The sequence below is a fragment of the Metarhizium robertsii genome, assembly GCF_000187425.2.
Source record: "Metarhizium robertsii ARSEF 23 chromosome Unknown MAA_Scf_1, whole genome shotgun sequence".
NCBI lineage: Eukaryota > Fungi > Ascomycota > Sordariomycetes > Hypocreales > Clavicipitaceae > Metarhizium > Metarhizium robertsii.
In genome coordinates, this window is record NW_011942149.1 from 1951260 (window position 1) to 1974646 (window position 23387).

General features: G+C 52.1%; 6 protein-coding genes across 6 annotated transcripts; 3 read left to right on the forward strand and 3 right to left on the reverse strand.

Annotated features, from left to right (window-relative positions):
- Window positions 1-721: 721 nt before the first annotated feature.
- Window positions 722-4312, forward strand: MAA_04812 (ATP-dependent RNA helicase DHX8; the record flags this gene model as incomplete). Its single annotated transcript, XM_007822908.1, has 1 exon — window positions 722-4312. The coding sequence occupies one exon, from the start codon at window positions 722-724 to the stop codon at window positions 4310-4312; it is 3591 nt and encodes a 1196-aa protein (XP_007821099.1).
- Window positions 4313-5291: 979 nt separating this feature from the next.
- MAA_04811 (Ankyrin repeat protein) lies at window positions 5292-7373 on the reverse strand (the record flags this gene model as incomplete). Its single annotated transcript, XM_007822907.1, has 1 exon — window positions 5292-7373. The coding sequence occupies one exon, from the start codon at window positions 7371-7373 to the stop codon at window positions 5292-5294; it is 2082 nt and encodes a 693-aa protein (XP_007821098.1).
- A 1724-nt stretch (window positions 7374-9097) lies between these two features.
- MAA_04810 (uncharacterized protein) lies at window positions 9098-10612 on the reverse strand (the record flags this gene model as incomplete). Its single annotated transcript, XM_007822906.1, has 5 exons — window positions 9098-9482; window positions 9549-9638; window positions 9766-9883; window positions 9955-10330; window positions 10412-10612. 5 exons carry the CDS (start codon window positions 10610-10612, stop codon window positions 9098-9100), a joined length of 1170 nt encoding a protein of 389 aa, XP_007821097.1.
- A 4118-nt stretch (window positions 10613-14730) lies between these two features.
- Window positions 14731-16599, forward strand: MAA_04809 (Cytochrome P450 CYP531D7; the record flags this gene model as incomplete). The annotated part of the gene is made up of 5 exons (XM_007822905.2): window positions 14731-15033; window positions 15090-15342; window positions 15406-15524; window positions 15595-16365; window positions 16498-16599. The coding sequence occupies 5 exons, from the start codon at window positions 14731-14733 to the stop codon at window positions 16597-16599; spliced, it is 1548 nt and encodes a 515-aa protein (XP_007821096.2).
- Window positions 16600-18378: 1779 nt separating this feature from the next.
- MAA_04808 (transmembrane amino acid transporter) lies at window positions 18379-20711 on the forward strand (the record flags this gene model as incomplete). The annotated part of the gene is made up of 5 exons (XM_007822904.1): window positions 18379-18866; window positions 18945-19301; window positions 19357-20271; window positions 20378-20432; window positions 20469-20711. The coding sequence occupies 5 exons, from the start codon at window positions 18379-18381 to the stop codon at window positions 20709-20711; spliced, it is 2058 nt and encodes a 685-aa protein (XP_007821095.1).
- An 877-nt stretch (window positions 20712-21588) lies between these two features.
- MAA_04807 (mitochondrial phosphate carrier protein) lies at window positions 21589-23127 on the reverse strand (the record flags this gene model as incomplete). Its single annotated transcript, XM_007822903.2, has 4 exons — window positions 21589-21991; window positions 22069-22488; window positions 22609-22830; window positions 22898-23127. 4 exons carry the CDS (start codon window positions 23125-23127, stop codon window positions 21589-21591), a joined length of 1275 nt encoding a protein of 424 aa, XP_007821094.2.
- Window positions 23128-23387: the final 260 nt, after the last annotated feature.

Consider the following 23387-nt stretch of genomic DNA (forward strand, 5'->3'; position numbering starts at 1 on the left):
GGGTATGGCGGCCTTAATGACATCATACGTTTACCTGTTACCTGCGCTGCCTTTCTACTGGTCCAACAATTGATCCGCCTTTACCTCGACTTCTTGCTGTGCATCGCGCTATTGTACACATTTTACATTTATCTGCAACTGGGGGTTATATAGATAAAATCCTTCAAGATAAAGTAAGGAGGAGTAAGTCATGCAAGTTAATGGTACAACCTCACTTGGCCAATTACTTAAGTAGTTAAGGATAGATGGTTGGTGGGATGGCCGCGTGGAAAGATGGTAGTTAACATGGACCAGTCGCTTGCTTAAAATTTTACATATAATAAGATTGGCTTTGCTCGAGCCATTTCGCAATATCTGAGATCAACGACTATTCTAGAGACTTTACTTGATGCCGGCCTCTATCATGATCAAGCCACTACATTCATGAATTTTGGATAGGAACTCTACAAGAGATAAAATGTCACAAGTACCAGGAATGACCACATTTTACACTACAAACCCCAAAACTGAAGGACACTACAGGGTGGTTGGCCGAATTGCAGGGTTAGGGTTACAGTGCGCCACCTACTTAAGTACTTAGTAGCCAGAACTCCGGCCTTTATCCGGCGCTGTCACTGGAGGATCCAACATTTTTTCTGGTTTAGTCCTATACGGCGACTCACTCTCGAATTCCAACTTGTCCCATTTAAATGTTCGCGCAGGACAACATCGTTCACCTGCCATGGATGACCTGCTGAACCTCGAGCTACTATCGCTCGTATCAAAGGTCACATCCGAACTACAGAACCATATCGGCATCAGCGACAAGACTCTTGCCGAGTTTCTCATCTCGCAACGCCTCGAAAGCTCCAGCACCGATGACTTCCGCAAGAGACTCGACAAGATTGGTGCGGACTTCCCGCCCAGTCTGGTGGACAGTCTGGATCGCCTGGTGCTTGCTATGCATCCAAAGTTCAAAGGAAACGGCGATCAAATCAACGGAGAGGAACACCACTCTCGAACACTCGAGGAGAAAGAAAAGGTCTTCAGTGGTCTCGCACTGGCAGACAAAGCTGTCGAATATGATGGTGGCGCAGATGCGATAGATGATACCCTTGCACTGCTAGAAGGTTTAGAAGGCAAAGCCAAAAAAGAAAAGGCGTCAAGAAAGCGCAGCAGAAGTCCCGAGTACGATGGCAAGGAGTCACGGAGGAGACGGCGGGACAGATCACGCTCGCGCGACCGACGCACAAGAGAACGATTCAGGTCACGATTCAAGTCACAAGACAGAGGTGACGAAGACTGGAGAGACGGGTTCAAAGAGTCGCGCAACGACAGAAGGGGCCGAAGAAGATACGATGAAGATGAAAGGGATGACCGGTTGCGTAAAGCGCCGTACCCTGAAATTGACGATGCGCCACAGCTGCACAAGGTTTACCAGGGACATGTGACTGGTGTAAGGGACTTTGGCGCCTTTGTCAATTTACACCACGTCCGAGGAAAGGTAGATGGTCTGGTGCATATCTCAAGAATAATCGCCGGACAACGGGTCAACCATCCTTCCGATCTATTATCCAAAGGTCAGGATGTGTGGGTCAAGGTCACCAGCGTTGAAGGAAATAGAATCGGGTTATCCATGAGGGACGTGGACCAAGAGACCGGAATGGATCTAGAACCGCAAGCGCGACTGACAACAGGAGCCAATATGGAGGCTCTTGGAGGCGGTGTCAAGAATGGCTTTGTCAACGATGCATCGGCCATGCCACGAGATGTACTTGGTCCACCTAGACGGCATAAGAAGCGCATGACGTCCCCTGAAAGATGGGAAATTCGGCAGCTTATTGCGTCGGGAGTTGCTAAAGCCTCCGATTACCCGGATTTGGAAGAGGACTACAATGCTACCCTCCAAGGCGATGGAGAGATGGCATTAGAAGAAGATGTGGATATCGAAGTTCGTGAAGAAGAACCGCCATTTTTGGTTGGCCAGACCAAACAGTCTCTGGAGCTGTCTCCTATCCGCGTCGTCAAGGCGCCTGATGGCTCGATGAACCGTGCCGCCATGTCTGGCACCTCCATTGCCAAGGAACGAAAGGAGCTGAAGCAGCAAGAAGCAGATGCCGCCGCCAAGGAGAAGAAATCCAACCAGAATCTCTCATCACAGTGGCAGGATCCCATGGCCGACCCTGACAAACGGACATTTGCTAGTGACTTGAGGAACGCGAGGATGCAAGCCGAGTCCGAGGATGTTCCAGAGTGGAAGAAGGCCGTCATACCCAAGGGCCAGTCTCTAGGCAAGCGAACCAACCTCAGCATCAAGGAGCAGCGAGAGTCCCTGCCTGTGTACGCTTTCCGCAGCCAACTTATCAAAGCTGTGCAAGAGAACCAGATTCTAATCGTCGTGGGGGAGACTGGCTCGGGAAAGACTACTCAGCTCACTCAGTACCTGGCAGAGGCAGGCTTTGCGGACAAGGGCATCATTGGCTGTACACAACCCCGAAGAGTCGCGGCCATGTCGGTTGCCAAGCGTGTTGCCGAAGAAGTCGGCTGCCAGATGGGAGAAGAAGTGGGCTACCTGGTTCGATTCGATGACTGTACCAGTCCCTCGACAAGAATCAAGTACATGACGGATGGTATGTTACAGCGAGAAATCTTAATGGACTCGGACCTGAAGAGATACTCGTGTATCATGTTGGACGAGGCGCACGAACGTACAATTGCAACAGATGTACTTTTCGCCTTGCTTAAGAAGGCTGTAATACGCCGGCCAGACCTCAAAATTATCGTCACCTCGGCAACTCTTGATGCGGACAAGTTCTCGTCATATTTTCATGAATGCCCAATTTTTACGATTCCTGGTCGAACCTTTCCGGTAGAGATTCTCTACTCAAGGGAACCGGAATCTGACTATCTGGATGCAGCCTTGGTGACAGTCATGCAAATCCACTTGACTGAGCCAAAGGGCGATATTCTACTGTTCCTGACAGGAAAAGAGGAAATTGACACAGCCTGCGAAATTTTGTATGAGCGGATGAAGGCTCTTGGACCATCGGTTCCAGAGCTTCTAATTCTGCCCGTCTATGCCAGTCTGCCTGCTGAGATGCAGAGCAAGATCTTTGATCCCGCGCCGCCGGGGACTAGAAAAGTCGTCATTGCCACAAACATTGCCGAGACATCTATTACTATTGATGAGATTTACTACGTTGTCGACCCTGGATTCGTCAAGCAAAGCGCCTACGACCCCAAATTAGGCATGGATTCGCTGGTCGTTACACCAGTATCTCAAGCCCAAGCAAATCAGAGAGCTGGCCGAGCCGGCCGAACAGGCCCCGGAAAGTGCTTCAGACTCTATACCGAAGCAGCGTATCAATCTGAAATGTTGCCCACGACCATTCCTGAAATCCAGCGGCAGAACCTCTCACACACGATTCTCATGCTAAAAGCCATGGGCATCAACGACCTCCTCCACTTTGACTTCATGGACCCCCCGCCCGTAAACACCATGTTAACGGCACTGGAAGAGCTCTACGCACTCAGTGCCCTTGACGACGAAGGTCTGCTAACGCGCCTTGGTCGCAAAATGGCAGACTTCCCCATGGACCCTGCCTCTGCCAAGGTACTGCTCTCCGCTGTGGACCACCAGTGCTCCGACGAAGCTCTCAGCATCATTGCCATGCTCTCCCTCCAAGGCGCAGTCTTTTATCGGCCCAAGGAAAAACAAACACAGGCCGACCAGAAAAAGTCCAAGTTCCACGACCCTCACGGCGACCACCTCACCCTCCTCAACGTCTACAACTCATGGAAACAAAACGCCTACTCCAATCCGTGGTGCTTTGAAAACTTCATCCAGGCGCGCTCCATGCGCCGCGCCAAGGACGTCCGAGACCAGCTTGTCAAAATCATGGAACGCTACAAGCACCCCATTGTCTCGTGCGGCCGCAACACGGACAAAGTCCGTCGCGCCATGTGCTCGGGGTTCTTCCGCAACGCAGCGCGCAAGGACCCCCAGGAGGGATACAAGACTCTCACAGAGGGGACGCCCGTGTATTTGCACCCTAGCTCGGCGCTCTTTGGCAAGCAGGCCGAGTGGGTGATTTACCACGATCTCGTCTTGACCACCAAGGAGTACATGCATTGCACGTCGTCCATTGAGCCCAAGTGGTTGGTGGAGGCGGCGCCCACCTTCTTCAAGGTCGCGCCGAGCGATAGACTGAGTAAGAGGAAGCAGGCCGAGAGGATTCAGCCGCTGTATAATAAGTTTGCGGGCGAGGATGACTGGAGATTGAGTGCGCAGAGGAGAGGCGGTAGGGGCGGCGGCGGCGGCACATGGGGTTAAACAACGGGATTATTACAGACGATGTGTTGCATTATGGCATTGCTTGGCGTTTCTGGGCGTTTGTTGTATGGGCGACTGTTTGCATGGGATATAGGTTGATGGTCTTGTACGGGATATACGACGAAGCTCATATACAATATGAAGATGGAGATGCACAAACAAATGTCTTTCGTCCGGGTCTAGATTTCATCACTTAGTAGGCGACTGAATCACCCTCTACCGTGAAATAACTTCTCCGGCGTGCCCATTTCACAATCCCGCCTTGATCCATGACCGTATCAAGATTGGGATCTAAACTCGTGCCAAGACGGTGCGCCATATATCTTGGTGCAGTCGACGAGATGGCCGTTAGGGGTGAGACGAAATCGGCGAGTACCAAGGATACATCCCAAAGGGCTCAGGACTCTTCCTCGAGGCGAAAAGGCAAAGTCAATGTCTCCGGATGCAAGTCAGCGAGGACCGGCAAGTTTACTTGAAATACTTTCAGTTCCACCACAAACACCTACTGTATGCCATGGTCCGTCAGCCATTTCCCACGAGAGAATGCCGGGTTGAGTGGGTGTTTTTATGCTGCGCGATGAGTATATCCCAAAACAAGTACTCCGCGGCGGCATCAAACACCTTACGTCCTTGATAAACTCGAGCAGACAGACAAAATAGCCCCAATAAAAGAAGTTCATTACAAGGCCGTCACATTAAAGTTGTTAGAAAATTGTCAAATTACAAAATTATTCCCACAGGTATTGTGTCGACCCGAGTCCAACAAATGTCTAAACCGTAATCTAAGACCTTGCCCAACTCTAGTCTCCTTTCCTATGCCATTTGTTTTTGAACATGAAAGCCCCCGCGATATTCTCATCATAGTAGTGTACTTTTCCGAGCCGTAATTTTTTTCGTGGCATCATTGATCATATTTCTCGTGTGCTCCAAGGAGTGGGGGAGGAAGGGTTGTGTTAAAAAGGCGGCAAAACAAGACAGCTTAAATGTCCACACCAGCGGCAATGAGCTTGGCGACCAGCTCGGCATCTCCCCACTGAGCAGTAATGTCTGCCAGTGTCATTGGCAAGTTGGCAGTCCCAAGCTTGGTATCGACTAGTTCCTCGTCTAGCAGCGTCTTGGCCGCCGCCGCAGTTGGCTTGTGCCGCCCACCTCGGTCGAGAATCGCAAAGCACAAGAGGGCTTCGGCCAGCGGTGTGCGGCCAGCGTTGCTAACGACGTTGATGTTGGCGGGCTTGTCTGGGTCATTCTCGCAGAGCCAAGAGAGGATCGCGGCGTCGTTCGTGGCAGCTGCGAGGTGCCAAATGTTCTGACCGTCGTTATTCTTGGCCGTAGTCGTAACCTTGTACTGCTTGACGAGGACTTCCAAGGTTGCCGGGTGCTCGATGACCATCAGGGGAGTTCGGCCCTGCGAATCCACGGCAGTAAAATCAGCGTAGGCGAGGTAGAGTTCGTCCAGCACGACGTGGTTCATGCCACTGACGGCCAAATGCAAAATGGTGCCTTCTTCATTGCCATCCTCGCGAGCAAGAAGATTCGGATCGAAGCGTCTGTCCTTGACCAGTCGCTCAAGGTAGACGGCCTTCTCGCCGATGACGGCGTGGGCGTCAATTACGCACTGCCGCACCACAGACTCAAAGTCGCCGTCGCTGATAAATGGTAGCGAAACATTCTCCTCCGTGTCGAATTCCAGGTCTTGTAGGTACATAAACTCCCAAATAGCGCCGCAAACCTCATCGCCCTCCCACGGCAAACTGTCACCAGCGTTGACCATGGCCTGGTCAAAGGCTGCAGTCGCAAGCTTGGCCATCATGAAGGGTTTTGAGCCAGCCTTGTCTTCAAATATGGAGGAGCTAATCAGCATAAGGGTGAAGTCCTCTTGAAGGGGGTGGGTTGTGTCTACGGCCTTGGTGAAGACGTCGGGGTCTTCGAGGATAGTGGCCGCCACAAATGCGATATGAGTCAGTGGAATCGGGCTCTCCATGTTTGGCATACAGATGCTGGCGTATCCCGAAGCACCGCTCGACAATAGTTCTTTGATGAGAGCTGCATCCGCAGGCTCCATTTCAACAATCAAGGAGCCCCAGGACGATGGCTCGCATCCAAATAGCATCACACGAGGCCCGACCAAAGCGCAGTATAACGGGGTCCCGAGACGGCCAGTCATATTGACGAGGTTGGTGTTCTGGAGATTAGACAGGAGATCCGTGACAACGTCAGTCAGCCCCATCATGGAGGCATAATGTAGAGGAGTGACTTTGCCCAGGGATACATCATTCACCAGCGCGACGACGGGCTGAGCTGTAGGCGCATCAAAGTCATAGACGCAAGGCCACGAAGATCTGGCGAACTCGACAGCCCACTGTATGAAATTATTGGTAGCCGGAATAGCAAAAAGCTGCTTCACAGAAGCCCTGATGGGCTCCCAGTTGGTCCTTGCAAACTTGACCCATCCCGTCACGGCACGTTGGTACTCGGGGTCAAACTCTCGACGGGCCCGAACCAAGCCACGCTCGGAAGCCCACTCGAGCATGGTACGATCATAGTGCCTAGAGTTCAGCACGTCTAGCCATTTCTCCAGAGTAGGAACAAGATTCTCCACGGTGGGAGCTGTCGAGGTTGAGGGCGGGATAGGACGTCCCTCTAGGAGGGTTTGGTGAAGGGTGGCCAGGTCGTAGGCGGCAAAGGTCGCGATTTGTGAAACCAGGTCTCGATAAAACCTCACATTCACCGTCATCGTGACCAATCCATCGTCCGGAGCCGTGGCCGAGTTATCCGCAATGTTCTTGACCACATGCGCGATGCCGGCCAAAATGGCATAGTCGAACGGGCCGCTGACAGGTTCCTGGTCTGGGGCCTGCAAGTTGAGAGACAGGCAGAAGATGCAGTTCAAGAGGCCACACAGGAATTGCAGCTCGGAAAGCAGCGCTCCGAGTCGTTCTCGGCGGATGCCAGCGGCAGATATTCGGACAAGGCTCACTTCAGTATGCACAGAGGCGACTCCCTTCCAAGCGGCCTCGAGAGCGGCTTGAAGAGGCCCAGGCCCCTTGGCCAGAGGAGCCATGAGTCCGACTGCAGCAGGATCGCCTCACTCAAAGTCGTCAAGTTCTCGAGACGCGTGGACCCAGGGAGTATTGCATTGCAACTAGAAATGGCCAACCCCCCCCTCTGTTTGCTTCGAGATACCTGACGTGGCTATCCGCGGTGAGTTTTCTGGCGGCGGTGGCGGTGTGGTTGTTTGTGAGTTGACAAATTGTAATTACGGTACACCATGGTTGGAACCATGATCCCTAGTAGCGATATTTGGGCTTTTGCGATATTTCACGCCCGACTTGCGGTGGTTCCCTGGTAAATCGTTAATAATTGCGATATTGCAGGGAAGTGAATGATTCAGCAACATATATCGCTATATAAGCTTGAGGCTAGATGACGCCCTGTAAGCCCCATGTGCCCTCAAGCTATAACCCCCCTGTAGCCCTCTGCAAGACCCCTCGGTCGGCTGGGCCCGGCCTAGGTTAAACGCTGGTTAAGCCACGGCTAAATATGAACAGAGGCACTAACGTTTTATACACATAGTCTAGTGGCAATACTGTTGGTCGCGTTGTAAGGATAGTCACCTTTCAACGATATGGCTAGGTCTCTCTGACGTATCGTTATCGTTATAGACGCCCATGTCGTTTACCGCATTTCCAAGATTCCAAGGTTGTTACTGCCAGAACAGGCACCGAGTACGCAGTGTGAGCATACATTTTGACGCCTCATCGTGCTTTCTCAAAATCCAAGTGTCACAAGTCCCCTCGACACCCATTGCATCAGATCTTGGCTCCGAAAATCAAGCTCCTCGAACCGATACTTCTTTTAAAGATTGCATGCACTGTCTCCCATAGCCACCAGGCACAGGCCAATGCCGAGTTCGTTTCCTCTTTGATACCAGACTGGACGAGCATGCTGCCTATCCCCTGCCGCTGATGGCCTGAACGTACGCCCAAGTACTCCGTAATCCAGCTCTATTTGCCAGAGTCAGTCGCAGCTGTACTTGTACCGCCGAAGAACATACACTCACTCATGTATGGCGTCTTGGGCGCATGTTTTGTCATTCCCGCGGTAACCGGCGCATCAGGGTCATCGACCTCCAGCGAATCATTCATAGCTCTGCGTCAAAAGCTGCTTCGAAGCGAGTCTTGTCTTCGTCACTGGCGCCAGGAGACTGAGCCTCCAGCCAGTTTTATAGACTTGTCGATGATGGACTAGATGAGACGGATATATCCCGTGGGCCATCGGGCAGGAGCAACAAACAGACACATTTAAATAACATGACCACTTCAATGGCAATCGCGGAAGATAGTTCTAGACACAGGCCCTTGATTCTCTCCCCAGCTTCCGGCCAATGGCAGGCTCGTCAGCAATGCGGAGTTGTAAACCAACAATCCAGTCCGGCGACACTAACATTGTGCTCCCTGACGATCCATGTCGCCGTCGAACTTTTGTCATTCGCCTGCAGGAAAAGGGACGGAAAGTGGTCCGGGACGTCATGCAAAGCCGGCGCCCAGAGTTCATCAAAATACCTAACCGAAATCAACTCAATTCATGTCTAGATCGCTAAACATCTCTAGCGTTTTAGGTGCAATGCTTGCTCTTCCAGCTATACAAAAGCAGCACAATCACAGGGCAAGCCCAGCCTTTTGAGATTCGGCAGGTATATAAAATACACAGCCGTGTATCTCATCCGCATTCGAAATACATCTAGGTATCAATCGCGCAATATCGAGAATCGAAGTGACAGAAGATTCATGGTTGATCGTAAATGACGTCAACCTCTATTGTCTTCTTAATGTGATGCGGTGAATCGTTGGACTGCGTCCTACAGGCTCCTCGACTTAGACGGTGAGCAACCTCAATATTTTCGCTTTCTTCAGGGGCTCGTTTGAGGATGCTCCGCTCGCTTTGGTCGTCTGCCTCTTGATGAATCTCGGTTCCGACTGTAGTACTCCAGTGTCCTCGTCTGGCTTTTGGAGCAAACATGTTGAAATTGGTAAAGGTGATGAGCTCGCTGCTGTCATTGGACGGCTCTTCCTTCTTGGCTGAAGACCCGGGGAATATCTTCTTGAGCAATGGCCGCAAGGTTGGAACACAGGCGCCTAGCAGAATTACGCCGTTCTCTACTCCAGCCCATCTACAGGGCAGTTAGCAAGCGAACAGACGCCAATCATGTCATGTGCGCGCCAGGACGGCGACATACCCCAGAAGCGACGCAAGGGAGTAAGTGATGTCCTTGCCATCAGTGTTTGCGACAAGATACTGGATCTTGATGATGGCAATGGAACCGGCACTGGGAAGAAGTTTGTTAGTTTGCATCTGCAATATCCCGGCGTATAATAAGGGCATCTTGCGACGGAACCCCGATTCTGCATCTATCTGAGATGGAAGAACGTGGCGTGGCATATGGAACAACGTACAAAATGCCGAGGCTCATAGCCACGGCAACTCCAAACTTTTCCCGCTTCTTCATCTGGAGTTTCCAGAGGATTACCCATGGAAGCAAAGCGAGAATAAAGTCGGTTGCGGCCGAATATGCTACGAGAATGAGAACCATTAGTGGGAGCAGCGAGGAAGAAGGCAAGTTTTCATATGCAAATGACACTTACAACCTATGAATAGAGACAGGTCGTCAAACGCCTTGGCCGACCAACAGTTGGAAGGAATACTGGGATTCCAAAGGTGGCGAGGGTCCTCGCAGCGAGTAAAGACAAAAATGGAAATCAGCATGTGCAAAATGTTCATGGAAATGATGATGAACCAAAGTAACACCATGACCCAGTGCTGTGCTGCCACCCGGATCAAAGTCAAGGCGAAGCTGGTTTTCCCAAAGGCACACGACATAATGACTAGCGGCTGTGACACAAAGCTCAGCAGCGCAACATCCATTGCATCCTTTGGGTTTTGGGCAACATATTCAAGATGCCGGCCCAGCCCCTTATCTGCGGCTACGGTAAGGACGGCAGCATACGCAATCAAGAGAATCTTTGGAGGAAACCGTCAGGAGAATGCCTTTCCGAGGGGTCAAAAGTTGAATTGGTTGAAAAAAAAAGAGGCTCGACATACCACGGCCGCCACCATGAAAGAGTCATCAACGCCAAATACTCTCCTTAGACATATCCGCGTGTAGCAGCGCATGAGGACAAACAAGGTCGGCAGCCCGGCAGCAACCCAAACGATTACCTTTAGGCTTCCGGACTTGCTTTGTGCTGGGTAGTCCGCGTCCGCCGCTGGCATCTCTGCTCTTTGAGCCATCATCGACGCCATCATTTGACTGTACAGAGTCACTGTGTCGGTAGGTCGGCCAAGCCATCAAGGCCTTGTTTGAAGATGCCACCCCGACTCTATCTATAAGCGATATTGGGGCCCCATCTCTAGAAGCCATGCCTTCTCTTGGGTTGCACAGGAAAATCTACCGGCCCTTGATACTTGGACAAGCTTGCATTTGCAAATCGGACCAAGGCATGCAACTACTAGTACTCCGTACCTCGTAGCCAACCTCTGCCGTGCACCAAGGCCCTCCGCGCAGATCAACGGCCCATATTCGCTTGCCCCTGGTTACACTGTTACACAGCACCCCGAGGCGGAGCAGAGAGAAGCTCGGGAGGGAAAAGACGGCGCCGCCGTTCCAGACGGAAGAGTCCACCTGCAGGGTAGTATTGTATATCACTACTCCGTACTCTGTACGAAAAAGTAGTCTCTGCTTCACCAGAGAGACTCGGCTGTTCCAGGTGCTATACAGTTGTACTCTGCATTGTTGGGGATGGGCTGCGGAGGCGAATTCGTCGACGGTGGCACGTCCACAGCATGACATGTGCAAGTTGGCATAGAAGACAGGTCATTTTCCACCCCCGTTGTCAAAGACATGCCGGACCCTGGGATTGGAGCTGCCTCGACAGCTAATCAGCAAGGGAAGGACAAGGTTGCCTCGGAAGATTCGTATGTAAATTGCTTTTGACAGCGGAACCTCATCCGGCACCCAGAAGCCACTCTTGGGCCTCCACCATATCCACCGCGTTGGATCTTGACTCTTGGCTGGGCAGGGTCTGGGCTGAGCTGAGCCTCGGGCGCTGATTTCCATTCCATCTTGATGCATGCAATATCCAATCCATGGCTCTGGATTGTGGGCGGGAAAGCCCTCTACCCTGCCCACTTTCTGAGCAACCACGGAAGTGGTTGCGAACGAGGAGAAAAAAAAAAGTTGGACATGTCTTCGCGACTCGTTCATTGGTCCGAGGATTCGTCGTTGGTTTTGCGGGCATCCTGAGGATTCTTGAATCTTGACCACAGTCATGAGCCAGCCGGGGTAGACGGTGGCACCCAGTCCCGAATTTCGAATGACACGGGCAACGCCGTGGGAGCAAGGACACGCTTGACCCGGTGAGGTCTTTACATAACTCGAGCTACATGATGAGATACGGGGACATGTTACGGAGTAGCATGTAGCTACTTGGCCGTGGGCAACTTCAAGACTGTCTGTACATGGAGTCGAGCGCACAACTGCGCGCGCACGGTCGCCCGCTGTCAGTGTCTCTGCCCGAGATCCCAACCCGTGTCTGGGAGTAACTACTACTAGTACTACGTATTACCAGATTTCCGAACGCCATCACGGCCATCAAGTGGGACTTGGAGACGGGAGTCAACAAGCCACAGAGCGGTGTTGGCACGTGGCGGCGCCGACTGGGTCATCGGAATCAGCATCCGTGTACGGAGGAGGTGTACACTAGCATCGGCTTGATCACGCTGCTGCATGATTGTATACTAGCTTACGATGCTGTTCAAGAGGTATAGTTGAGATGTGGCATGTGATCCCTGAGCATGGATCTAGCAACTCGGTGTGCCACAACGTCTCTTCTGTCACAAGTGCACCAAACCAATGTCTCAGCAGGCCCCGATATTGACCGGCAAGAGCAGAGCAGCGTACGGAGTACGGAGTGAGTCCTCGTGTTGATCACCCCTCTTTGTCAACTCCATCCGTGTTGCCGTGATCTAGATAGAAGCCGGATGAGCCTTGACCGCTCAACGCCAACAAGGTCTTTTCAGTGGCTCAAATGTTTAACGGCTGAGGCGGGCTCTAGTTCCCGTCGAATAGTTTGGCGGAACTTCACTTTTCGGACAGGCGACAGCATGGCTAGCAAGGGTTGTCCTTGGCCGGGTGAGCCGTCCCGTCCCCCCCACCACAATCCATGTGTCAATAGTGTTGCTGATCAATTTGATAGTGATAGTTGAAGGGAAAATATATTGTATCCTGAGTATTGAAAATGGAGCAAAATACGACTGCTCGTAGCAGTCTGTTGTTGCGGCCCAAGACAAGTACTCTACCCATGCTATGAAACGACAAAGTTGTAACAAGTCACCCAGCAGCGGTTATTCCGTCTGATAAATCTTACTCAATACAAATGCGCTTAATCTCCCATGATGCCACATTATCTGGCAGAATGTCTGCAGAGCGCACCAGAGTGACTGCCCTCCTAACCGCTGTGTTGGGATCGACATGGACCTCAGTAGCGCACTGAACTTGATAACTGCGACACGGAGTTTGACAACGATGAGATTACCGCTCCATCTGTCGAGCAGGAGCTGATGCAAAACGAGAAGCTCACTGCGGCGGGTCATAAAATGCGAGAAAACTATCTAGCCGTGGGAGAACCCGCACGCTATAGCCGCACAACATGTTCTCGTCGGACCTACATTCTCCACGATAAGTCTTGGTTTAGCAAAGACAATGTTGCAGAGTGCTGGGCTTGCAAGCTAGGGTGTGCCTCAAATGGGTAATACTGTTCCAGGAGGGCTGGTTCCCGGGTATACAACAGCCCATCACTGCCATGTCCAAGCTTGTTCATGGATCGCCGACTCTCAGCAAGCTTACACTCAACCTAATACGAAACTAATCTACCGGATAGCTCATAATGGTTTCGACAAAGGCATGTCGCCTGTGATGTATTGTCAATTCTAGATCTATAGTTGCCAACGCACTCAGGCATGACAGTTCGGAAGTCGGGGAGCTCTTGGATCTGGCCGGACATTTGCTCCCAGAGTTGGATAATATTTTTTAGGACTCACTGCTTGGTGGCAATTGCTCAGCCGCCTCTCCTCTGTCTCCAGGCGTCCATGGCCAAAGATCACTTGTCACCCGGGCAGTTTTTCTCTACAGACCAGAGCATCAAGAAAGGTACCAGAGCTGTTGAGGCTCCTTTCAAAACGCTCCAAGAATTCATTCATATCTAGTTTCATCCGCTCAGGCAACCATTACAGCGAGTTGAGATGGCGCCAATCAGCGTAACCTTCCATGAGGTCGACTCAAAGAGCTGTCTAGTAATGCGGTGCCTCGATGCTGGACGGCACCTTTAAAACTCGTAGGGTGGACATCTCTCCGATGGTTGCTCCGCGAATCTTCATTGTTTGCAAGGCCGGACGTCATTGCCAGATTGCGAATTCATCACACTTGATGATATCCCAAGGAACCTTCCAGCGGTTAGCTAATCGCTCTTAGCAAAGCTAGAAGACGACACTTGCTGCAATCTTTAGGCAAAAACATTCCATATTATAGACGCCGGATAAGCCATAGAATGGAGGATAACCTGTCATGTGTAGCTCGGAAGGCTGTCATATTATAAATAAGTCATGTCAGCCCAGTTTATTGGTTCAATGTTTCTTAAGTCGGACCGACCTGCGGGGCACATCTCTTTGTCTTTTGTGTGTCCGGTAGTCAATACACAATTGACCGACGTCAGACAACAGCTGTGGCACACCAAAAGCAAGCTGAGTTTGTACACAGACTTTGAGCAAATCATCAGCTTGAGCCTGGTTCAGCGACGAGGCCAAGGCAGCTGAAAGACTTCTGCTATTGTTTGAATTGAGCCTGAAAAGTCGATATTTCCTCACTAGCCACAGGTCAGAAAAGAATGAGCGCAACTTATACTCCGAAGTCCGTAGCCTTCGGAATGTTTCCTTATCCCAAGTGGGCGCCCGAGGAATACCGGCCAGCACAGAGACAGCTTCTATCAACAAGTCCCGTCGGTTCTGCAGTGCTCTCTAGCAGGCCCGAGACCTGTTGAAACCAACAGACGGGTTGCATTGTTGGTGTTACGCGCCGCAATTAGTCAATCAGGTTAGAATGTCTCCAACAGGGTGGGCAACCCCTCCAAAGTACGAGTAGGGAAAAGCGGTTTCCCAGATTCACATGGCTGCAAGACCTGTCATATCGGAAAGTGGGTAAGGTATAATGTTTTGTTCGGACAGTTTGTGTCTTTCCCCGCCGCCTCGTTGTTTGAGTCAACCTGATCAGACGGAATCATGCAAATCCAGGACACCTTGGCCTGCTATTACACGTGTAGTCTAAATGCAGGACGGAGAACCAGTGTGGCCGTCAGCATTCATCCGCCATGTCGATTCCGACCAATATCATGGTTCAACTCGTTTCTATACTCTTGCTCTATGTCATTGGTAAATTGATCTGGCGGGCTTTCTTCTCGCCTCTTGGAACATTCCCGGGTCCATTCGCATCCAAGTTCACCGACACATGGAGGGCTTTTCTAACAACCCGCGGTAATGTGGACGCGGTTACCCGAGGATGGCATCGGAAATGGGGCCAGGCCGTTCGGATTGGACCCAATACGATTAGTTTAAGTGATGCCAAGTTGATCAAAGAGGTGTATGCCAGCACAGCTAAGAACGCATGGAAAAAGGTTAGAATAAAAAGAAGAAAAAAAGAAACAAACCATGAGCTTACTGTTGTGGCTAGAGCAAAATGTACAGTGTCAACGATGTGGTTGTCAACGGCCAGAGAATCTCCAACATCTTCAACACACACGATGAGGAGTTTCACAGAACATATGCCCGGCCAATTGCCGGGTTTTGGACCTTGAACAAGATCCTCGAGCTTGAGCCGCTGATGGACGAAACCATTCAGAAGCTTGTCCATAAACTCGGGAACAAGTTCGCCGAAGACCCTAACCCGGATACGGTCTGCATGATGGAGGATTGGCTTACATACTGTGAGAACAGCCCAAACTTGAGGGTGTCGTGGTATTTCACAAGACGCTGACTTGGCTTATCAGTTGCTTGGGATTTTGCCGCCAATGTTACCTTTGGGGAGCACTACGGCTTCATCGAGGAAGAAAGAGATGTCCAAGGCATGATTAAGGAATCGACAGACGGCCTTCGCTACTTTGCGCCGGTAAGTAAGATGCCGGAAAATACAAGTGTTGTTCAATAGTATAGCTCATTGATTCACTGCAACGGGGTAGGTGTCTCAAGCGCCTTGGCTCGATAACTGGCTCGACAAGAATCCCTTCTACCGAATCGGTCCAAAGCCATTAGTCAACGGTCTACTGTACACGGTTGCCCGCCTGGCTGACTACCAAAAGAGACTTGCTGAAGGAAGCCTGGCACGAGCCAAGGTAGACACATTTATAGACAAGTACCACGGGCTCAGAGACGTCCATCCCGATGTTGCGGACAGCAATCAACTAGTGAACTGGCTGATGCTCAACGTTTTGGCGGGAGGCGATTCGACGGCTGGAGCTCTGAGGCCTATCGTGTACCATCTTGGTAAATGCCCCGAAGCGCAAACGAGGCTGCAAAGCGAGCTGAAAACGGCCCGGCTCTCTCTGCCTGCCCAGTGGAAGGACATCCACAGGCTCCCTTATCTAGATGCCGTCATCCGGGAGGCGGCGCGTTTGAATCCAGCCGTGGGCTTGATGTTTGAGCGAGAGGTGCCCGCGGCCGGTTTCCAACTTCCAGATGGCCGCTTCATCCCGGCCGGCACAAACGTCGGCATCAACCCGGCCGTTGTGACGAGGGATGTCGGCGTTTTCGGGGAACACGTCGACCGGTTTGTCCCGGAACGCTGGCTACAAAGGCGCGACGAGGGCAGCGACCAGTTCATCTGTCGTCGGCGACAAATGGAGGAAGCTGGGGATCTCATGTTCGGTGCAGGCAGCCGCGCCTGTACGGGGAAGCATTTCGCCAAGGTGGAAATGTACAAGCTCATGGCCACGTTGTACAGCATGTTCCATGTAAGTGTTACCCGCGACATGTCTCGCCGTGCCGCTACCCGAGCACGCACGCATGCATGCACAATACTTGTTGCCTCCCACTGTGACTGCAAAGATGAACGAGGCTTGCTAACCCGGTCCGAAAACCAAAAGATCCGGCTGCCCGACCCGAATCACGAGTGGAACTATTGCAATGCATGGTTCATGTACCACAGTAATATCCCAATGCGAATCACGCGACTCGAGCACGACTAGAGCGATGTATGTAGATGAAGAATTTCGTCAACTGTATCTTGAATGGCAGCTGTCTCGACGAGAGTCCTTGGGTGAACCTTGTATGAGGTATCGCGGTCCATAGTCTGAGGCTTCGGCATGGGAGGATGTGTAACCTACCAACAGCAGACTGAGGAGAGATAGCAAAGCGGCATGTAATACCTCGACAGAGACGACGCCCGAGACTGGATATAGTACCAAATTCCCTTCGCCGATATGTTCTCAATTCCGGGATGGATTTGTCGGGTTACGCAGAGACCCATGTGCTTGTCTAGTTAGTTGTCACCAACCATCCCCCCTTAAGCTCCCTGAGAGCAATTTCCGTATCACAAAGAGAAACCGACTCTTTAACAAGCACGCCTCTTATGGCTACTCCGCAAACTGCGTGCTCGAAACACCCTCAGCCAACCGCGACAGGTGGAGCAAGACGTGTCTGCGCCGAGGGAGCCGCCGTCGGATCCGCGGACGGCACAGATTTGCCGCGAAAGGCGTTGAATCGGAGGTTCCATGATTCGTCGATCTAGTTAGGTCTGGTTCATGGGAACGCCAGCCCAGCCACTTACAGCGGGTTGTATTCTGCAACGCTTGATGTCCGTGGAGGTCGGAACATTGAAACCAACACTAGAGGCTAGGCAATGACGCAGCTGAGTTGCCGCAAGCATTTGTCTTTGCACTTGCCCTTTTAAACATGTATAAAGGCGCAACCGTATTTTATTAGCCAAGCTTCCCTCTTTATGCCACATGGTACTACCGCAGGGGCGGATCGGGTTCCTCCGTGTGTGAGCGGAGCACTTGGCCTGGTATGACCGAGAGCGGCTGGATTACCCTCTCAAGGCAATTACTGTACAATTCCATCTAGAAGCCGTTGGAATACTCACGAGTCACCTCCCGAGGCTCTGTCCCGCGAGAGTTGCCGCGGCGCCTCTGTCGAAGCGTCGTCTCTGTCGAAGCGTCGTCGCTTTTACAACAGCAGGTAGGTAGGAAAAAATTGATCAGAGGTCGGAGTTTTACTTTGCAATTACCTTTTCAGACTAGCCTTGATAGTCACGCCTTCCAGGCCCCTCTAGGGTCTGGGTGGCTACTGCCGACTCACGAGCCCTCCATGTCAACTGGTCCCTAAACTCCCTCGGATTACTGTCGCGTCATTGCTACAAATCCGCCAGCAATAAAACGGACATGTCAGCAACATCACCTTTTTTCGCGTGATACTTCACTCTGCCCTTGTGGATCGAGGCTTTTCCGAGTGCGGAAAGTCTGGGCGATTGTCATGACTCTGGTGTTGCAATTAAGCTTCTCCACCAAGACTACTCAACAATGGCGAATTTTCGTCCCCTTCGCCGCCACTCAACGGCCTATCCGCAACTGACAACAGATCCATCTGAGCGTACCGAGTTATCCGAGTGGCCTCTCTAGCCCAAAACTCTCTAGCCCAAAAGCGCCATGTCGGGAACCTTTGCTCAGTCGTGGACGCCGATCTTGTTCCGATGCCACTTATCGTGATCAACGTACGGCGTGTTGTAGATAACGGTCGTGGGGGTAGAGGCAGCAGCGTTACATTCATCACGGGACATTTCGTCATGTAGGATTTCCTTTTAATCTAGCCCACGCCCTGCTCGTGTTTCTGACCGCCCATGTGCAAGTCTTCTAGATCCCCAGAATCCTTGTGTTGAGGTCCAACATCCGAGACGAGGGCTCTCCCCAGGACCCTGCCAGCCCAATTGAGAGGAGCGTATAGACTCGTGCTGCCCAGATCCAGAGACAATGTCCGTGCCGCCGGGCTTGATCAGCGCCGAGGGCGACCCTCGTCTGTCTGTCGCCGAAAAACCGCCCCAGGATGTCGTTCATCAGCCCATCCACGGCAACGATTCGACCATCACCTTTGAAGAGTTCATGTACTGGGCGGAACGAACCCGTGCCGACGAAGCCCTCGCCAACAAAGCCTTGCTTGACAAGCGCGGGCCCCGGACTGTCAAGAACACGCTTCGGAGTCGCTTCTCCAAGGGCCACCAGACCGACCCTGCCACGTCGGTAGCCGATGTATACTCCAGCGACGAGGAAATCATCACGGGCATCTCAGAAAGGGAATGGAAGCAAGCCAGCCGGGCCATCCGCACGGCTTCCTGGGGATCCATCTTCTACCTGATCACAACAGATGTACTGGGACCCTTCTCGACTCCCTGGGCCTTTGCGCAAATGGGCTACGGTCCTGGCGTGGCGCTGTACACTGTCTTTGGCGCAATGGCCGGGTAGTAAGTTTTGTTCTTCTTCTTCTTCCGTCTTTGCCAAGTATCCGTAAAATCAGAGTGTTGATTGATTTGGGTTGTCAGCTCGGGCTGGATTATATGGAAAGCCTTCCTCGGCCTCGATTCCGACCGCTACCCCATGCATACCTATGGCGACATCTACTTTCGCATCTTTGGGCGCATTCCCCAAACCCTTCTCAACATCATGCTTGGCCTGCAGCTGCTCCTGTCCGTGTGCAGTCTCATCCTGAGCAACGGACAGTCCATTTCGCAAATCTCGCAGGGCAACAACGGCTCGAATGGCAACGGGATATGCTTTGTAGCGTGCCTTATCATCTTCATGGCGGCCGGGTTTGTCCTGGGCCAGATTAGGACGCTGCAGCGATTTGGGTGGATTGCAAACTTTGCCGTCTGGATCAACGTTGCCATCATCTTCATTTGGTAAGTTTTCCCTTAGTTCCCGGCAGCAACCATTAGACTAAGACAATTCATCCAGCGTCGGTGTCGTCGTCCATTATCCCCCCAACTTCAAGGCAACGCAAGCTTCGTTTGGCGACAATTTTGGCCCTGGCCCGATTCGCACCTTTGCAGGCACTCCTCCCGACGGCTTCGCCAGCGGCGGCACCGGCTTCGTCGCCTCTCTCAACGGTCTCAACCAGGCCGTGTATTCCTACGGCGGGTGCATGACCTTTACGGCCTTCCTCGCCGAGATGCGCCACCCCATGGACTTTTGGAAGGGTCTTTTGTGTGGTCAGGTCTTCATTTACAGCCTGTACATGTTCTTTGGCATCTTTGTCTACTCGTACCAGGGCCAGTTCGCCTTCAATCCCGTCATGCAGGGCCTCTCGTCGTATGGCTTCCAGACCGCGACCAACGTCATGAACCTCGTCACTGGCCTCATTGCCGCTGGGCTGTACGGAAACATTGGACTCAAAGTCATTTATATCGAGGTCTTTGAGCGCCTATTCAAGTTCCCGCCTCTGACGGTGCGCAAGGGAAAGATTATGTGGGCGGTCACCGTCCCCGTGTACTGGTCCATTGCCTTTATTGTCGCCGCTGCCATCCCGCAGTTCTCCTATATTTCGGGGCTTATCGGCGCCTTTTTCGTGCTCAGTTTTAGCTATACCTTTCCCGCGCTAATGGCACTGGGTTTCTGGATTCACAAGGACGCCATGGTTCCCGAGCAGGAGAAGTTTGATCCCCAGACCCGAACGTACAATTACGTCGATACAGGACTTGTTCGATGGAAGAGGGGGTTTCTGAAGAGGCCGTTTTTCAACCTTTTTAACTTGGTTTACATGCTGGGCGGGCTGGCGACGACCGGTCTGGGCGTCTACTCGAGTATCGAGGGACTGATTGCGGCGTTTTCAGGGAGCAGCGTTGCATCGAGTTTCGGGTGCAGGAGTCCAGTGTAAGATACGGGATCGGATAGGAATTACAATCTGCGTCATAGAGTTGCGTTGCTATTGTATAGGAAATCATGGCAATTATGACCTCTCGTTACCCTCTGATATAAGTGTCCAGGCCGAGTTGGCTCTGCTGCATGATTCTGTTCCCAAGGCCGAGCACAAGGTACAGGCTCTATTTCCTTGAACAACATACAATTAGAGCACCATAACGGCGGCAGCAATTCCCAAAATGGGCGCAATGTTCACCTGTGCCGTTGGAGCCGCCGAGCCCCTCGACGTCCGGGTGCCGCTCGTGGTTGCGGCCGACCCCGACCCCGACCCCGACGCAGAAGCAGCGGTCGTCTCGGTGGCAGAAGAGCTGGAACCTGAGCTCGTTCCAGAAACTTTTGTATCTAGCGTCGTGGGCAAGCTCGCGCCGCTGGGGACCAACTCGGTAGTATAGAATCGATGACGGGCGGGAACGTGTGCAGTGGCGGTTGGCCGGTTGGCAGAGGAGATGCCTGTTGGGCCGTGGCGCCAAGGGCGAAAACTAGTAATAGTTGCTTATAGACTTTCATTTCGCAGTGAAAAGAATTGTCCAACTGGTCAATTTGTGTCGAGTGTTGGCCGCGGTTGTGGTTATGCAGTTGTGCGTACATGGGTAGCAGTTGATTGTGTAGGTAATTCTCGTACGAGGAATTCTCTAGTAGTCTGGCTTTTCGATATGGTCAATCAAAAACAAAGAACCTGATGCCGTCAACATGCTTTGACGTTGAGAGAAGCTCGAGTTGGATCATGTTCACCCGGCTGGTGTGGCTCGTTCACCAACCACAGATTGGTCAAGAAGCAAGGGGAATTTTTCTCTTTACCCATTGAGGAAGGACTTGCAGCTCTGAGCGGAAGCCATGCGGCACAGTGGCGTAGGTGGTGCATGGATTACAACAGGAAATAGTCAACTCGTCACTGGTCGGATTCGCATAGCGTATAGTTGGAGTGTGAAGTTGAAGAGCAATGTTGGGGCGGAATTTGGTTTGTTTGTTTTCAACTTTGTTTCCCCGTGTTGAAAGTCTTGGCAGTTTGACAATAGGAGCTGGAAATCAGTTGCAAGGTGTATGAATCCCCCGAAAACTGTCGCTGTGGTATATTACCTTGCTTGTAATTAATAAATTAAAAGAGGTTAATATGGATCCTACCTGCCGGATCATGGCCGATACCATTCTCTACAAAAGCATTCATTGAGTGCCGCGTCTATTATACAACAGATCCATCTACATTTACGCCTTGAATCATCATCTCAACTCTACCCCGTCAACGGCCCCGAAAAGCTACATCCGTGCTTGTTAGTCAATTTCGAAAAAAAAAACGGCAGGTGCATCATGGGATATGTACAAACGCACTTTTTTCGTGTCGCCATATATGCCAAACTGTACGGCAGTCATGCCACCAACCATGACCAAGCGGGCCTGCATGCCAGTGAAAGCACCGCGCCACCCAAGTCCAGTCGCAATACGGACCAGGCGACGAGTGACGCTCTCACCCGCCAGTCCCTTATCCTTGTTGACCTTGCTGAGGATCGTGTCCGCCGGCTGGGAGACAACTGCGGCGGCAACGCCGGCTACAAGCCCCGCGGCGAGGTTGATCCCGGTGGCGCCGGCCGTGGAAACCTTTGCCTTGTCTACGTAGGTATATGCCGCCTGTATAGCTTTCTCGTAAACCAAGAAAGTTGCCATGGTGTAAGGGATCCTACATAGAAGATGGGGTTAAACACCGCAACAGACTGGGCACATCGCCCGCATGGCGGGCTGCTCGGCTACACGTACTGTTTAAGAAGGATAGGTCCAAGGCCAGAGTATAGACCTGCTAGGCCCTCCTCTCTGCCCAGCTTTATCAGTGCATTCGCAAATCCGTCCGCATAGGTAGGCTGGGACACGAGCCGGATCCGGACAGACTCGAAGGGGCAAAGAGCAATATCGCCAAAGAACTCGGCTGTTGCAGCCGACGCGAGGTATACGGCGCTTCGGTTATGAACCGCATTCTCATATCCAAGGTGTTCGACAGCCCGGGCCTTGAAAAACTCGTATCCGCCGAACTTGCAGGCTCCTTGGAGACCGTAGCCGACAACAGTCGGGCCTAGCCCGGTTGAAAAGGCGCCCAGCCCTTCGTGCGACGCAATTTGCCGCGCAGATTTAAACAGACTGCTGCTGTATCTCGTCGGCTCCAGCTGGATTCGCGTTTTCACACTTTGCACATGGAATAGTTTAGCTCAAAGCCACGTGTCGGGAGTATGAATAGGCGCCAGTATCACGCTATTGTGTCCTCATGCAAGTATGAGAGGAGGGGATCTGTTCATCTTTGCTTACACGTCGACGGGAGTCAGAACGGCATGAGTGAATGCGCAGCAGAATGAGCCGGCCAGGGCGTATCGGGCGTACAAAGAGGCGCCCGCAATCTTTTCGGTCGCCTCGGCGCCAACAAGCGAATTTCCTTTGGCGGCTACGATCCGATCTCTGGTGGCGCGTATCGCTTCGCCAGGACTTGGGGCGTGCTCGGCGATGAGATGGAAACTGTTCAACACCATAAGCCTGTGCACCAGATGTAGGAGTAAAGGTCGAGATGATCTTTTACAGGGGTCATCAGAGCCACCACCACCTTCTTGAGCTTTGACTTTTCAAATCGTTCCAGTTATCCAGGAATGTCTTTCGCTGCTGTTCGCTCAGGCTCGTCCCTACCGCGTCGAGGACCTTCAGATGCTCTCTCTTGAGGTCGGCGAATCCAGTATCCAGCTCCTTGTGCCATGGGTACAGCACAAACACCTGGAAACCAAGTGCCGAGCTGGCTACTAGGAAGTTGGTCGCGGAAACGGCGCGCGTGAATATCATTGCGTGATCTGGGGCCCTTGTCGAGAGCTAGGTGAGTTGACGCCGGGCGATATGGATTGTTGTATACAGGAACAGGTTTCTCCCCGGGTTTCTGATGCAATGCCTGTTGTGTCCTCAATCAAGGCGGATGAGATATAACTACCCAGGTAGCGTATGGATGATGTTGTACCTGCGTGCTGCAGAAAAGGACGAAAACAGGCTTAATAGAAGAACAAAGACATGTACCGAGTAGGCGGTGTGGAAAGTTTAACCAATATGCC